The sequence below is a fragment of the Nycticebus coucang genome, chromosome 10 (assembly GCF_027406575.1).
Source record: "Nycticebus coucang isolate mNycCou1 chromosome 10, mNycCou1.pri, whole genome shotgun sequence".
Classification (NCBI taxonomy): domain Eukaryota; kingdom Metazoa; phylum Chordata; class Mammalia; order Primates; family Lorisidae; genus Nycticebus; species Nycticebus coucang.
In genome coordinates this window covers 113817277-113833520 of record NC_069789.1, presented here as the reverse complement: position 1 = coordinate 113833520, position 16244 = coordinate 113817277, and the positions used below count along the sequence as shown (strand labels likewise).

Here is a 16244-nt window from a genome sequence, read left to right as displayed (position 1 = left end):
CACATTGGATTAGGGCTCAACCCATGACCTCATTTTAACTGAATTCCTCCTCTGTATCTGAGGTTCCACATCTTAGGATTCATCAGAAATATTTAAAAACAAAAACCAATGAATGACAACAGCATAACAATAAAGTTAATACCAATTTCAGAAATATGGGATAAATTGCTGCACAACAATTACATTGTATCAGGCATTACAGGTAATCTGGAGGCAAGAGGATATGCATAGGTTGTACACAGATACTGCACCATTTTATATCACAGACTGGAGCATCATGAATGTTGGTATGTGGGGAGTGTTCTGGAGCCAGTCCCCCACTAACACCAAGGGAGGACTGTGTCCCTTTAAAGACACTGTTGACAAGTACAGCCAAACCCTTAGGTACTGCAGGTTGGGACATCAACATATAAATTCGGAGTGGGGATGCATTTCAGGCCATAATACCACCTTCCCCTCTGCCCTGATCCCTGGGTCCTCATGGCCCAACCTGCACTTTCTTCAGAGGAAAATCGGGTTCTCTTCCCCTACAGCAGCCCTCATGTTAGGGATGTCAGACCCTCCACGCCACAGAGCTCTCAGGAAAAGGGCTGAGGAGAAGACAGATGTGTGGGTCCTGGTGAGGACTTGTCTAATGAGCTGACCCCTGAGGCCCCCCACAAGTCTTTTCCTACCCCCATGGGATTGGCTGGCAGGGACCGATAGCTTGGTAAAGTCTGAGCTCTTCCCTGGGGTCCTGCACACCACTATTCCATGCTGCCACCGAGGAAGGGAAAGGTGGCGAACTGAGACTCCTCGGCTGATCAGGGGACCATAAAACTGCCCCGTGAGGCTGTGGCCACCCTGGGTCAGCTAGCTCTCCCTCTGAACTTCAGAGCTGATTCCCCAAAGTGTGTGAGTGAAAACACCGGACCACAGCACCAGGCAAGAATAAAACCACTCTCTAGTTATTTTTCAACACAGGTGCAAACTAAAACTCTGTCCTAATCACAAAATGATCAAATAACCCCTGGTCTAAAGCAACATCATTGACTGCTGATTATTTACCAATTATTTACAGGGTTAGCCTTTGCTCTGGACTGAATGTTTCTTCCCAAAAGTCATATGCTGAAACTCTAATCTCCAATTTAATGGTATTTGCGGTTAAGACCTTTGATGGGTAATATAATTTAGATAAGGGTATGAAGGTGGACCCCTCTTGATGCAATGAGTACTATTCTAAGGAGGGGAAGGAACCGGAGCTCTCTCCCTCTATGTAGGGGCACAGTAAGAAGGCAGCTGTCTGAGATTCAGAAAGAGGGGACTTCACCCCAAATTATTCAGGCTGGGTGCTGAGTTTGTGAGATGCCCATGGCAGCTCAAAGACATCACTTGGTGAGAATGGCTTGTGTTCACACAGCCAAAACCCTATGAAGCTATGGGACATTCAGTCACCTGAGAAAACACCATGCATCAGCCCCTTCTATGTCAATCTCTGCCTGCAAGTCCGGTCTGAGAGGCAACCAGTGTCCTGGCTTTTGTCATCATCCATGAGTTTGGCTTGTTCTAGAGTTTCCTATAAATGGAATCATGCAGTTTGCATTTATAGTTTGCCTAGCACCTGTGCTATTTCTTTAAATTGTGGAAAAGTCACAAAACATAAAATCTCCATTTTGGTACTTCGAAGTTTACAATTTAGTGGCATTTAGCCTATTCATGATGTTGTGTACTCATCAGCATTGTGTAGTTGCCAAATATTTTTATCATCCCAAATGAAATCTCATACTCTTAAGTAGTCATCCCCTTTCTGGATATTTCATATAAATGGAATAATCCATCCTTTCTGGATATTTCATATAAATGGAATAATTTCAGGCATTTACCATTTAGGCAGGGGGGCCTAATCCCCCTTATCCTGAAGCACATGGAAATCACTAATATGTTACTTTTTCTATAGCATATCTTTTCTGGATATTTCATGTAAATGGAATAATTTCAGGCATTTACCATTGAATATAATGTCACCTGTGGGTTTTTCACAAGTGCCCTACTAAGTTAAGCTTGATGGCTGCTCATTTCTGATTTCTTTTACCTAGGACAATATTTTCAAGGTAAATGTAGCTTGTAGCATGCATGGCATCAGTATTTCATCTCTTTTTTTGGACTGTATATAGTCTATAGTATGGATAAACCACATTTTGTTTATCCATTCATCAGTTGATGGACACTTGGGTTGTTTCTACTTTTTGGCTCATGTGAATAGTGCTGCTTTGGAAATTCATGTACATATTATCCTTTGATCATCTTTCTTCCGATTCTTTTTGGTATAACCCCTTTAGCTCCCTCAGGGCAAACTACTAACAAAAATTGCAGTACAACGAAAGTCTCTAAATTCCTTAACTTAAGTGGTTTTAACAAAATGCTTATGTTTTAAATAGTAAATTGCTACAATTCTACAACTAAACCAAAGATTACAGTAGCTCAAAGGTTATTGATAAGGTAATTTTGTGACCTGGTTTTCAATGTTTGGTTTTTGCTCTTATGTTGCTTACAAGCCTTTAAAGGATTAATGAGAGCTTGCCCAAGGTCATTCATGTCTAATTGGCTTAAAGTCTTTTGGCTCTGAGTACCTTTTCCTTTTTTTGAGACAGAGTTTCACTTTGTCACTCTAGGTAGAGTGCCATGACATCATCATAGCTCACAGCAATCTAAAATTCTTGGGTTCATGAGATCCTCCTGCCTCAGCCTCCCAAGTAGCTGGGACTATAGGCACCCACCACAACCCCTGGCTTTCTATTTTTAGTGGAAACGGGTCTCACTCTTGCTCAGGCTGGCCTCAAACTCCTGAGCTCAAACAATCCACCTGCCTCAGCCTCCCAGACTACTGAGCCACCGAGCCTGGCCAGGCTCTGAGTTCCTTAATAATAAGAATTTCCAGCTCAGTGCCTGTGGCTCAAGCGGCTAAGCATCAGCCACATACACCTGAGCTGGCAGGTTCAAATCCAGCCCAGGTCCGCCAAACAATGACGCCTGCAACCAAAAAATAGCTGGGCGCCTGTAGTCCCAGCTACTTGGGAGGCTTTGTCTTAAAAAAAAAAAAAAAAAGAAGAATTTCCCTGAGGGACAGGAGGAAACCAGGACAGACAGTCACCCACCTCAGCAACAGTGGGACAAAATAAAAATTTGGCTGTCGATCCTGCTTCTGGCAAATCACGGCCAGAAGGCAGAAAATGTAAACTGAAAGTAAAATCCTAATCCCTCTGCCAATTGAACAGAACCCCTCAGAATAAATTGCTATAAAATATTTTACAGTTTTATTTATTTATTTATTTTTCTATTAGCAAGACTATCATGCCCAGTTAGGGAATCGTCTGTTTATTGTTTATTGTCTCCTTCCCAGACCAGAGCAGTACCCTGTAGAAGATCAAGGCTGGGACACTCCTAGCGGAGGTGCCAGAGTCGGTGATGATTCAGGAGGCTGTGTGCATCCTTGTACCAGGCACGTTTTCTTATCCCCAAATCTACTACAACAGGGTCAAGTCTGCCCATGGCTACTGGTTCTTTTAGGCCAGTTACCCAAAAGGCAAAGGAAACCTTCCTAAGTGCAATTATTTCTTCTTCTCATTTTCCCCTCCTCCTCTTTCTCTTCCTGCTCTTCCTCCTTCTTTTTTGTTTGTTTGAAACAGGGTCTCTCCCTGTCACCCCGAAGGAACTAAGGAAATTTTGCCCCCCAAAATGACTCCTGGGTATAAAGATTATTTTTAATTAAACGCCATTCATACTCAGGAAACATTGAATGAAGACTTTCCTCTATCTACCTAAAATCTGAAGGGGTTGCTAGCCTCTTCATCACATGCCATTAGTTAGACCTGGCTCCAAGGTCATTTGAAACACAATACTTGTCTCTCAGGTTAATTGACAAATCAATCTGTTTTCCTCCAAGTACACATTCCACCTAGCAACCACTTACTGGACCTATACTTTCCACACTCTGCCCCCTCCCTTCCAAAAGGCATCTATAAAGGTCTCTGACCATCACTGGGACTTTGGGTAATCATTCCTGTGGTTTCTCCAATGTGCATGGTTTTTTAGGAAATAAACCTTTCTGGCTCAGCGCCTGCAGCTCAAGAGGCTAAGGCGCCAGCCACATACACCAGAACTGGCGGGTTCGAATCCAGCCTGGGCCTACCAAACAACAATGACAACTACAACCAAAAAATAGCCAGGCGTTGTGGTGGGCGCCTGTAGTCCCAGCTACTTGGGAGGCTAAGGCCAGAGAATCGCTTAAGCCCAAGAATTGGAGATTGCTGTTAGCTGTGATGCTACAGCACTCTACCCAGGGATGTCTCAAAAAAAGAAAAAAGAAATAAACCTTTCTCTTATTAATCTACCATAATTGTGAGTTGATCTTTCAGTGAACCAACCAAAGGGAAAAAGGCAAGTTTTGCTGAGATCCCTACATTGTGGTCAAGGCTCACAGCAACCTCAAACTCCTGGGCTCAAGTAATCCTCTGCCTCAGCCTCCCAAGTAGCTGGGACTATAGGTGCCCACCACCACACGAGGATGATTTTTCTATTTTTAGTAGAGCCAGGGTTTTGCTCTTGCTCAGTATGGTCTCAAATGCCTGAGCTCAAGCTATCTTTCCACCTCAGCAAAAGTTTTAATTGTGGTAAAAGACGAATAACAGACGTTGCCATTGTAAATATTTTAAGCACACAGTTCAGTACCTTTACATATATGAACATGGCTGTGCAACCAATTTTCAGAACTTACTTTTTTTTTTTTGAGATAGTCTCTTTATGTTGTCCTCAGTAGAGTACTATGGAGTCACAGCTCACAGCAACCTCAAACTCTTGGGCTTAAGCGATTCTCTTGCCTCAGCCTCTCAAGTTGCTGGGACTATAAGCACCCACCACACTGCCCGGCTATTTTTTTGTTGCAATTGTCATTGTTGTTTAGCAGGCCCAGGCAGGGTTTGAACCCACCAGCCTCAGTGTATATGGCCGGTGCCCTAACCATTGAGCTACAGGTGCCAAGCCAGAACTCTTTCATATTGCAAAATTGAAACTATGTACCAATTAATCAACAATTTTCCATTTCCCCTCATCCCTCAGCCCCTGACAACCCCTATTACACTGATGATCTCTGTAACTAGGATGCCTCTAGGTTCCCCACATAAGTAGAAGGAGCCCTGTGGTATTTGTCTTTTCTTTTCTTTTTCATTTTTATTTTTTTTTGAGACAGTCTCATTTTGTCACCCTTGGTAGAGTACTGTGGTGTGCTGTCATAGTTCATAGCAACCTCAAACCCTTGGACTCAAGTGATTCTCTTGCCTCAGCTTCCCGAGTAGCCGGAACTATAGGCACCCACCACAACACCTGGCTATGTTTAGAGACAGGGGTCTCATTTTTGCTCAGGCTGGTCTCAAACTCCTGAGCTCAAGCAATCCACCTGCCTTGGCCTCCCAGAGTGCTAGGATTATAGTCATGAGCCACCGCTCAGCCTGTTTCCCTTAGCAATATGTCCTGGGACTTCATCCACACTGTAGCAGGTGTCAGAATTTTTTTCATTTTTAAGGCTGAATCATATTCCAGTGCACGTGTATACCACTTTTTGTTTACTCATTGATTTTTACAGAAATCCTTGTGTTGTTTCTACCTCTTCATGATAGTGAATAATGCTGCCAGGAACATGAGTATACAAATATTTACTCAACTCCTTGCTTTCATTTCTTTTCAATGCATAGCCACAGCAGAATTGTTGCATTATATATTAATATAGTTTCTTTTTAATTGTCAGGAAATGTCACACTCAACATCTCCTTTTTTACCTCATCCCTTGTATCACATTACATTATAAAGATTTACACTGTAGGGCGGTGCCTGTGGCTCAGTGAGTGGGGCCCTGGCCCCATATACCGTGGGTGGTGGGTTTGAACCTGACTTGGTCGAACTGCAACAAAAAAATAGCTGGGCGTTGTGGTGGGCGCCTGCAGTCCCAGCCACTCGGGAGGCTGAGGCAAGAGAATCGCCTAAAGCCCAACAGCTGGAGGTTGCTGTGAGCTGTGACGCCATAACACTTTACCGAGAGTGACAAAGTAAGACTCTGTCTTAAAAAAAAAAAAAAGATTTACACTGTAGAAATTGTCCCTCACCCTTGGGGCACACATTGCAAGACCCCCAGGGGATGCCTGGAACTGCGAAGGGTACCAAGCCCTATATACAGAATATAATATGTTAAGGATAAAATTCAATTTATACATTAGACGTGTGGGTGAAAGATTAGTGATAGAAAGTAGATTAGGCTAATATCTTGGAGGGCCAGTAGATAAAAGTCTGGGTTCCTCAGATACTCACTCCCATGCTGCAAACACTGCAGGGCTATAGAAGCCTGGGAGTTTAAACGGGATGTTAAGTACCCCAGACTGCCCAGAGCTACATTGTTAAGGTCACATTGTGACAGCCTGAGTTCTGGTAACACCCCATGCTGATGACAGCATTGGTTAGCACCACGCTAGAAGCTCAAACAAAATGCTCTGCGAGATGCCCATAGCACACTGGTTAGGGCACTGGCCACATACACCAGGGCTGGCAGGTTCAAATCCGGCCCAGGCCAGCTAAAAACAACAATGACAACTACAACAAAAAATAGCCAGATGTAGTGGTGGGCGCCTGTAGTCACAGCTACTTGGGAGGCTGAGGCAAGAGAATCCCTTAAGCCCAAGGAGTTTGAGGTTGCTGTGAGCTGTGACGCCACAACACTCTACTGAGGGTGACAAGTGAGACTCTATCTCAAAAGGAAAAAAATTAAAAAAAAAATGCTTAGCGATCGACTGGGCAAGTCTAGGCAAATTGGGGTCAATAGAGTTACAGGTTACCTTTAAAATATTGTATCTATTCTTACTCTTTACTCACTCTTTATTGCCAGGGTGAAGTCCTTTCTCCATAATTAAATTTGCTCAATAAAAGATCCCTGAGGCTTTTGCTCCAGGCAGCCCTTCTTTGCTATTCTTACGCATATGAGTTCACTCTCTCCAGCCCCCTTGGTTATTGCATAGCTAATAACTATGTGTGAGTTTTCTTTCCATCTCAGCCCCCTCGCCATTCCTTTCATCCAAGTGGAACAGCAACATAGACAAAGTAAAAAATTAACAACTAATAATAAAATAGAACAATTATAACAATAGGCTGTAATAAAAGTTACATGAATGTGGTCCCTCTCTTTGTCAGAAATCTGACTGTCTTCTACCACAGGTAAATCGAGCCACAGAAATTGAAAGTGCGGATAAGACAGGAGAACTGCAGGAAGATTCTAAGACATTTTGCTCATCTCCGGCCTGGACTCTGCGTCTAATCTCTATACCCTGCTGTCTGCCTGACATCTCCATTTAGGTTTTTAGAATTAACACCCTCTCTCAAGTCCCCGCTTCTTCTATTTTTTTTTTTTTTTGTAGAAACAGAGTTACTTTATCACCCTCAGTAGAGTGCAGTGGAGTCACAGCTCACAGCAACATCCAACTCCTGGGCTTAAGCGATTCTCTTGCCTCAGTCTCCCAAGTAGCTGGGACTACAGGCGCCTGCCACAACGCCCGGCTATTTTTTTGGTTGCAGTTTGGCCGGGGCTGGGTTTGAACCCACCACCCTCGGTATATGGGGCCGGAGCCCTACCGACTGAGCCATAGGCGCCGCCCAAGTCCTTGCTTCTTTATGAAACACAGCTCCTGCCTTCTGAGTCCTCAGGTGAAGACAGTGGCGTTGGACTTGCTCTTCCTGTCCCCTCCCTGATCATGTCCATTAGGTACTCCTGTCATGTAATCTTCAACACATTCTAAAACACATCCTCGCCCCATCTCTGCCTCCTGGTTCAGCCACCGTCCCTCCCCCTGGAGGATCCAGTGGCACCTTCCACGTCTCCCAGACCAGGGCAGCTGTGGGTCCTGTCACAGCGTAAGTGCAGTCGTGCCTCTGCTGTCCCCAAAGGCTCTGGGTCCCTGCCTGTCTGCACCATCCTCCTCCTGCCATCCTCTGCTCTCAGACACCAGGCCTGGAGTGTCCCCAGCCCTCAGTCTGCTGCTGCCTCTGAGCCCTTCCCTCCTCCTGGGAGGCTGTTCTCTCACTCAGTCCTCACTGCCTTCACCTCCGTGGCCACACCTCACTGGCAAATACAGACACTGTCCCCCAAAATGACACAAGCTCCTTTTCTAATCCCACATGCTCTCATTTTGCTAATTCACCTTTTCCTCCTTTTCTCCTGAATGACACTGCCTGTTGCCTTCTTTATTATGGTAAAATATAAGTAACATAAATTGGCCATTTTTGCCATTTTATAGGGTACAATTCAGTGGCACTAAGCACATTCTCAGTGTATTGCAACAGGGACCACAACAGATTTCCTGAGCTTTCTTGGTATCCCAAAGTGAACTCTGCACCAGTTGCACAATCCCCCCCACCCCCATCACTGCCCTGTCCCCAGCCTCTGGCAACCACCATTCTACTCTCTGTCCTGGTGCATTTGCCTATTCTAGAAAGGTCAAATACATAAAATCATATGAGATTTGTCCTTCTGTGTCTGGCGTCTTTCCCTCAGCATCTTGTTTCCAGGCTCATCCCTGTTGTAGCACATGTCAGAATTCTACCCCTTCTTTGACAAGGCTAGAGAACACCTCAGTGGGGGTAGGTAGCTCCTTCCGTAGCTACTGCCATTCGTCCGTCTGTGGACACCTGGGCTATTTCCACCCATTAACTACTGTGAATAATGCAGCTGTGAACCTTGGTAAACTTATAATGGCTTAAGTCCACACTTTTAGGTCCTTTAAGAATCTATCTAGGGGGCGGTGCCTGTGGCTCAGTGAGTAGGGAGCCCGCCCCATATACCGAGGGTGGCGGGTTCGAACCCAGTCCTGGTCACACTGTAACAAAGTAGCCGGGCATTGTGGCAGGCACCTGTAGTCCCAGCTGCTCTGGAGGCTGAGGCAAGAGAATCGCCTAAGCCCAAGAGCTGGAGGTTGCTGTGAGCTGTGACGCCATTGCACTCTACCAAGGGCGACAAAGCGAGACTCTGTCTCTAAAATAATAATAATAATAATAATAATAATCTATCTAGCAGGATTGGTGCCTGTAGCTAAGTGGTTAGTGCGCCAGCCACATGCACCTGAGCTGCTGGGTTCGAACCCAGCCCCGGTCTGCTAAACGACAATGACAACAACAACAACAAAATAGCAGGGCATTATGGTGGGCACCTGTAGTCTCAGCTATCTGGGAGGCTGAGGCAAGAGATTTGCTTAAGCCCAAGAGTTTGAGGTTGCTGTGAGCTGTGACACCATGACACTCTACCGAGGGCAACATAGTAAGACTCTGTCTCAAAAGAAAAAAAAAAAAAAATTTACCTAGGGATAGAATTGCTGGGTCCCTTGGTAATTCTATGCTTAACTTTTGGAGGAAAAAACCACAGAGTTTCCCCAGTTACACCCTTTTACATGCAATGCAAAAGAATTCCAATGTCTCCACATCTTTGCAAAATTTATTAATATATTCTCTTTTTAAAAATAAGACCTATCCTAACGGATGTGAAGTTTTGATTTCCATTTTTCAAATGACTGTGACATTGACATCCTTTCCTGTGCTCATTGGCTTTTTGTATCTCTTCTTTGAAAAAGTGACTGTCCTAAGCTTTTGATGACAGAGATTTTGAAGTTACATGCACTGATACAAACTTGCACTAGGACAGTCTTGGCACATAGCAGGTGTTCAGTACTACTTCCTGAATGAGCCTATGAATGAAGGACTGAATGTCCCTCTTCCACTCAGAAGCAAACAAGGAACACACGCAACCCTGAGTGACACGTGAGACTGAGCCTGAAGGATGAGCAGGACCTACAGGCAGGAATGGGAGGGAGGCTGTTTCAGGAGCAGGAACCACAAGCAAAGTCTCAGGTCACAAAGGACATGCGCCGTGGGTGTGGGAAGGCATTGGGTGATCAGGAAAAGGAGGGGTCAGGAGGACAGTGCCGCAGGGGACAGACCCTGCCAGGTGTCTCCTCCAGCCCCTGGGTCAGCACCTCGCTCCCCAGCAATGGAGAGAAACCGGCTGTTCACACCGTGTGGGAACTGGACAAGGAAGCATCTGGAAGCACAGTCTGAGGCCTGTGGCGGGGAGAGATGGAGGCAGGAGAGCAGGTGACACAAGGACCAGGGAAGAGGTGAGGCTGCAGGAATGAGCAGAGTGGAGTAAAGGGCATGGAGTTGAGCCGTGCTCAGGAGAGGGAAGGACAGGGGTGAGTGATTCATGGGCTGTGACAGAGGGAGGGGGGCAAGAAAAGGCCCTCACCCTGGTTCTACCTGTAGAGACTTAGCCACTGAGTATCAGTGGGATGGGGGTTCCAGTAGGACCAGAGGGCTGCTTGGGGAGGAGACAGGTGGCTGAGCCTTGGCCATGCTGGGTGGAGCAACCCTGGAGGCCATCACAGGGGAGGTGTCCAGCAGGATGTTGGAGGGTGACATGCCAGCATCACTCACCTGAGGGATCAGGCTACGACAATGTCCGCATCCTCCATACCCACTACTGTCTGAGCTGACTTCCTCCTGCGGGACTTCACTCTGAGGAAACAGACCAGGGGCCTTCAGTGAGGCAGAATCAGTGTACAGAGGGCAGCAGCCCCACCTCCCTGTGCCCTGTGAGGAGCAGGAGGGGAGCCAGGAGTGGAGAGCAGGACAAGACCCCAAGGCCTCCCTGAGGAGGGTGGACACGGAGCCAGAGTTGAGGACACACAGCCACGGCCCATGTGGGATTCTCCTCACCAGCTTACCTCCTGCCTGGCCCAGACCCTCTTGCCCCTTTCCGGTCCTTCCCACACTGGGAGGTGGGATTCAGGGTCGTGTCTCCTCCCTCCCCATCCCTCTCCTTGGTTCAGGGGGCCATGTTCACCTGAGGAAAATGAGGCAGAGGCAGAGAAGCAGGATTTTCACAGCAGATTCCCCAAGGGCCACAAGAGCCACCTCTGCCATGGGCCCTGATTTCCCTGAGGAAAAGTGGGATGAGGCTGATTTTCCCGTGAAACCACAATCCCGTGTCCTTCTTCTCTTATTGGGACTTGGACACCTGTTACCCAGGGCCTTCTGATGTCCCTGGATATTGGTCTAGGTCTGCGCAGGGCTCCCCCTACCCTCCCGCTACCAAGACTGTCCGGCAGGAAATCCAGGGCTCCTGCCCAATGGACATTCTGGGCCTCACATTTGACTATGAGGTTGACCACAGCCCTGTCCTCCCCACTCCACACAATGAACCAGGAGACTGTTTGTTCGGTGATCTGGGGACTACAGGTCATTGTTGGGGGTGTCTAGATGTAGTCCCTTCACACTCACTCTGCAGGAGGAGAATCAGAGAGACGTGCTGGGACCCCAGAGGGTTCTGTGCTTGGCAGGTGTATTCTCCTTCATGTCTGAGTTGCACTTGGGGCAGCTTCAATAGCCCAGGGTCTGAAGGCTGTGAGGGGCTCAGGGTCAAGCTCTTAAAGTTCCAGTTCAACTTGGCAGGGGGGTTGCTGTCAGCATCACAGGCCAAGTGCAGAGACTGGCCCTCCAGAACTGACAGAGATGAGCCGTTCCTCAGGGCTGTGGGAGCTATAGAGAAAGATAAAGAGAGTCAGAGTGATAAGGGTTTTGAGAATAAGAAGGTCCCAGAAAGAGACCAGGTAGAGGGACAGGTTCTCACACATATATGGAGACTGAGAGAAACAGAGACTCAGTGAGATGGACCCAGACAGAGAAAGAGAGATGGAGCATGATCCCAGAGGCCTGTTCAGCCCCCAGTTTCTCCATACAGGGAGACATAGATTCTTTTCTGCACCAATGACCACTATTTGGCTGCATTCAGGCCTCAGAAATCACAGAGGAAGCGTCTTGGGCCTCACAGGCCCACAGATATGATGTTACTTGGGGCCCATATTCAGCTCTTGCTGACAACTCCCTGAAGATTCTTGTTTTTTATTTACATCTTCATGTGACACTGGTTCACTGATTTATCATTGTGCCCCTAAATAGAGTCCCTCCCAGAAATTTTGAGTCTGATGGGAAGCAGGGACCTAGAAGCAGAAACCCCGAGGGTTCCTGTGGTGGAGGTGACTCAGGCTGCATCAGCCCTGGAAGGACAATGCAAATGAGGAAATGTAAATGCTGTGGCCTGGGAGGGCTTCCTGGAGGAGGCACTTCTACTTCACAGGTGATATAGGGTGTAAGGACAAGCAGGGGTGGCTCTATAATGAGGGGTGGAAGGGCATTCCAGGAAGGAGGAACAGAGAGTGCAGAGGTGACCCAGGCATGAGCCAGTACAGGGAAAAGTGAATAGACCTGGAGGAGAAGCAGGGATGAGTAGACTGGGGTGGGGCGAGGTGTTCAGAGACAGATCCAGTAGAAATATCAAGGAAATTTGGGTTTATGCTCTCAGAGTGGAGAATCTATCCCTCTACCTACCAAAGGGCTTAATAAAAGCAATGACAAAAATAGATAACTCCCTGCACTTTGTAAAAATTATCGCTGTGCAAGGAAAATGCCACCTGGCATTTTGGGAAGTGTGTTTTCAATTCATATCACTGGTAAACACTAATTTCTCAAACTGAAAAGTGCTCCCAGGAATAAATAATAGCAGTCAAGTCACTCTAGAAAGCTGAGCCTGGACTATGAATAGGGAGTTCATGGAATAAAAGAAATACAACTGTGTCTTTGTCATAGAAAAAGAAGTCAGTGTCATTTATAATGAGAGAAATCCTCATTAAAAGGACATGAAGACCCCAACTGTCACCTGCTATTGGCAAAGATCCAAATGTTTCCACCCCAACTGGGTTGGTGGGGCAGGGTCGGCCGGGGAGACTGACAGGCTCACTCACTGGGGAAATCTGGACTTGTTTATCGGGGATGAGAAAATTTGGGCTTATTTCTCAGGATTAGACCCAGCTATTATGAATTTAGGAAATTGTCCCACAGAAGCAAAAGCCCATTTGTGAAAGGATATATGAGAGTCTTCATTGTTGGTAAAATAAAGTTAGTGCCTTGATATTTTCTTGAAGTAATGCGTCCTACACCAGAGGTCACTATGCAAAGGAATTTCCCACAGCCCTGAAGAGTGAGGACAGTCTGTGCTGCTGGTGTCAAACCACCTCTCAGGCCTTCAGGTGAACAGACCGAGGCTCAGGGCAGCCTGCGGGGACACTGGTGGGTTCTGGGGAGGGGACTGGACACCTGAGAACAGACTCTGCTCTGTGTTTTGAATTCTTACCCATGTGACTTCATCCCCCATCTAGAGGTACATAAAACTATTGCGGAAATAAAAAGTCGAAGCTAAAGGAGCATTCAGGAGACAGATGAGAAGGGGACAGGCTGGCTCTGCCTGCGAATGTTGCCCTGTCCTTGCTGTGGGCTGAGGGGTGTGGGAAAGTCTGAGGGGAGGGAGGGGTGGTGGGGGCTGAGTGTGGGGAGGGCCCCAGAGCCACCAACAAAGGGGTCTCAGGCGAGCAGGGAGAGTCCAGCTGAGGAGGGACCCACATGCCCTGACTGAAGGCCCTGCTCCCACAGCCCAGGGAGGGCCGTCCTACCTGTGCTGCTTCCTAGGAGGACAGTCACAGTCAAGTTCTGAGGAGAGTCTGGGGCAGAAAGACACGGAAGCCCTGAGTCACTGCTGAGGGCCGGGTGGATGCTGGGGTCTGTCCCCAGGAGCCACATCAAGGGGGAGGGTGAAGCCAGTGTCCTCTTGACCCTCCCTACCTGGACCCCAGATCCCAGCATCCCCAGCAGGGCCCCAGGTGTCCCAGCCCAGCTCTCTCACAGGATACATTGAGATGGACGGTCCTCATCCCGGTCACATCAGTCCCAGGCAAGGTGACCTGGCAGGTGAGGTTGGTGCCATGGTGCTGGAGCTGTGGGACGAGGGTGAGCACTGAGGAGTGGCCGGTGGTGGGACCCTGAGGGACCACAGCGGGCCCAGCCCAGGAGATCTTGGGGGGCAATCCCTTCTCACAGGTCCAGGGCACAGAGCAGGTCAGGTTCCTGGTGTGGCCGTACTCCAGGGTCCCCGGTAGGAGGATGTTGGGGGTCAGGGCTGGGGAGAAGGAGGGGACACGCAACATCAGGAGGGAGAGTCCAAGGTGTGGCCCTGAGAGGAGCTCAGGCTGTGATCCAGCTCCTCCCCTGAGCCCAACAGGCTTCACCCCAACCTCTCCCAGGATGGGGGTCACAGCCAGCCATTCCCTGTGGCCCCCACCACCTGCCCCTGTGGTCACACCTGCAGCTGGGGCCTTACCCGTCACACGCACAGAGAGCTTATTGCGTACATAGTTCCATTTTATGCTCTGTCCTTTCTCCACCTTAAAAAAGTATAATCCATGGTCACTCCGCGTGGCATTGCTGATACTCAGGGAGCAGTTGTTCCTCATGGGGACCCCAGGGAGGTCGAATCTGCCCCGGGTCTCCTCCTGCACTTGTCGAGTTCTGTTGTTTGTGGCCACTGGAGCATCGTGGTTTGTATTGGCCCCGTCCCGGAACCAGTAGCCAGAAATAGGGCCAGACTCTTTCCGGCCTTCCGAGGGGTAGGAGAAGGAGCAGGGCACATGGACACACAGGCCCTCCTGCACCGTCACCACCTCCGGCACTTTCAGGCTATAAGCCGCCCAGGGCCGTCTCTGTTGCTGCCCCCCCGCCCTCCCCCAGAGCAGGGCCAGCGGCAGCAGCAGCAGCATGTCCGGGTGGAGGTGTCAGGGCCCGCTGGGGACAGGCTGCTCCTCAGGGTTCTTCTCTCAGGAACTGGGAGCTGCGGGACTCAGAGGAGGCCTCACAGGAAGACGGGGGTGAGGTCAGAAACGTGACCCTCCTCAGAGGAGGAACTTCACACGTAGACATTGTCAGGGCTGGGGCAGCCTTTGGAGATCGACTGTCACCACCCACGTCCACTCCTGGGGATCCTGTGGGAGAGGGAGAGACCCTCACCCAACTTCCCACCCCTTGCGGGGTCCGACTACATTTCACCCCTCCCTGTCAATGCCTTTCCCCTTGGTGACACTTTCTGGAAGGTGAAAATGGGTCCCATTGGGCCAGACACCTGAGTCTGGGGCTATGGATGTTTGTGAAGGTCAGGGACAGGGTGATGGGGGAGGCCCAGAGTAGGGGATGACTGGCAGCCTCTCCTACCCCCTCAGCAACCACACGTGTTTGATGTGACCTCAAGATGGGTCTCTCTGCATCTTGAGGTCAACCCACCAGACCTAGATCCTGGTCCTCATAGAGTTACTATGAGATCCCTCTGAGATCCCTGTAACAGGAGCTTCACTGGGACACAGGCAGGGTGGACGTCATTCCCCCCTCCCACATGGAGGGTGTAATGTCAGGAGGACAGAGCACAAGGACACGGGGTTGTGGAAATGAGACTTCCGTGTACTGATACATGCAGGGGCACAGAGGTGGCCTGGGAGACTGAGGCTGTGACTATTGTACAGTGCAATGTTATTAATATATGAAAGACAGTCAGCCGGGCAGGGGTGCATTTTTTTTTGTTTGTTTGTTTTTAGAGACAGCGTCTCACTTAATCGCCCTTGGTAGAGTGCCATGGCCTCACAGCAACCTCCAACTCCTGGACTCAGGCGATTCTCTTGCCTCAGCCTCCCAAGTAGCTGGGACAGGGGTGCATTTTGAAAATGGTTTAAACTTCTCTGTTCATCCAGACTTTCTGGGCATCAAGCCAGATTTCCTCCCCACTGTCACATCCTTCAGCCACATTCCTGGTCCCTTCAGGCCATGATGGATCCCCTAGCCCTCAGGGCTTTGCTGCTGCAAGTTCTGCCTCCAGGAGTGCTGGGCGAAGGGGAGACATGGAGCAGGAGCCTTTGGGCTGCCCACCCTCAGGGATGGTCAGGGTTGAGCAGGAGAAGAAACTCGCACTTGAATTCAATGGAAGATGATGTAAAACTCTGTGGCTGGAGGCTGGGAGGGAGGGGTGGAAATCTTCACAAGTAAAAAGACAAACCTGGGTCAATTTTACTTCAAACTATTTTAGCGGGGGTGGTGGTGGGGGCAATATAAGACATATACGTAAAAGTGCCCTCTTCTGAACCATGCAGTGGTTTACAGAAATGAACACCTTGAGAGAAGCTCCCCAGGGCCACCCATTTCTCCCTTGCTACACCCCACACCCCACACCCTCCCGGAGGAGCCCCAGCTCCACAGTGAAGCCGACGATCGCCTTGCTTTTCTCTGTGCTTTTACCATCCGTGCTGCCTGCAATC

At 48.7% G+C, this 16244-nt stretch overlaps 1 protein-coding gene across 16 annotated transcripts; it reads right to left on the bottom strand.

Annotated features, from left to right (window-relative positions):
* Window positions 1-8: 8 nt before the first annotated feature.
* Window positions 9-14808, bottom strand: LOC128597126 (sialic acid-binding Ig-like lectin 13). Of its 16 annotated transcripts, none has more exons than XM_053607223.1 (9): window positions 14270-14808; window positions 13988-14068; window positions 13796-13906; window positions 13566-13613; window positions 11341-11598; window positions 10785-10903; window positions 10495-10575; window positions 10002-10122; window positions 9410-9852 (listed from the first exon to the last, which is right to left on the bottom strand). In XM_053607223.1, the coding sequence occupies exons 1-9, from the start codon at window positions 14703-14705 to the stop codon at window positions 9698-9700; spliced, it is 1410 nt and encodes a 469-aa protein (XP_053463198.1). In that variant the 5' UTR covers window positions 14706-14808; the 3' UTR covers window positions 9410-9697. The 16 variants fall into 16 exon arrangements, 13 of the variants coding, with proteins under 13 accessions (XP_053463204.1, XP_053463210.1, XP_053463203.1 ...); XR_008383213.1 differs by lacking the exon at window positions 10785-10903 and adding exons at window positions 10318-10375; window positions 10904-10997 and having other exon boundaries at window positions 9839-9852; window positions 13796-14068; window positions 14270-14805; XM_053607222.1 differs by having other exon boundaries at window positions 9412-9852; window positions 13796-14068; window positions 14270-14807.
* Window positions 14809-16244: the final 1436 nt, after the last annotated feature.

Excerpts from the sequence above, each read along its gene's own strand:
- LOC128597126 (XM_053607222.1), bottom strand. The coding sequence starts at position 14,705 with ATGCTGCTGCTGCTGCCGCTGGCCCTGCTCTGGGGGAGGGCGGGGGGG. Across the intron at positions 10,576-10,784 it reads GGGTCTGGGCCAGGCAGGAG|AGTGAAGTCCCGCAGGAGGA; the intron begins GTAAGCTGGTGA and ends CTGTTTCCTCAG. Across the intron at positions 9,853-10,001 it reads TGGAGGAGACACCTGGCAGG|GTCCTGCTCATCCTTCAGGC; the intron begins GTCTGTCCCCTG and ends TCCTGCCTGTAG.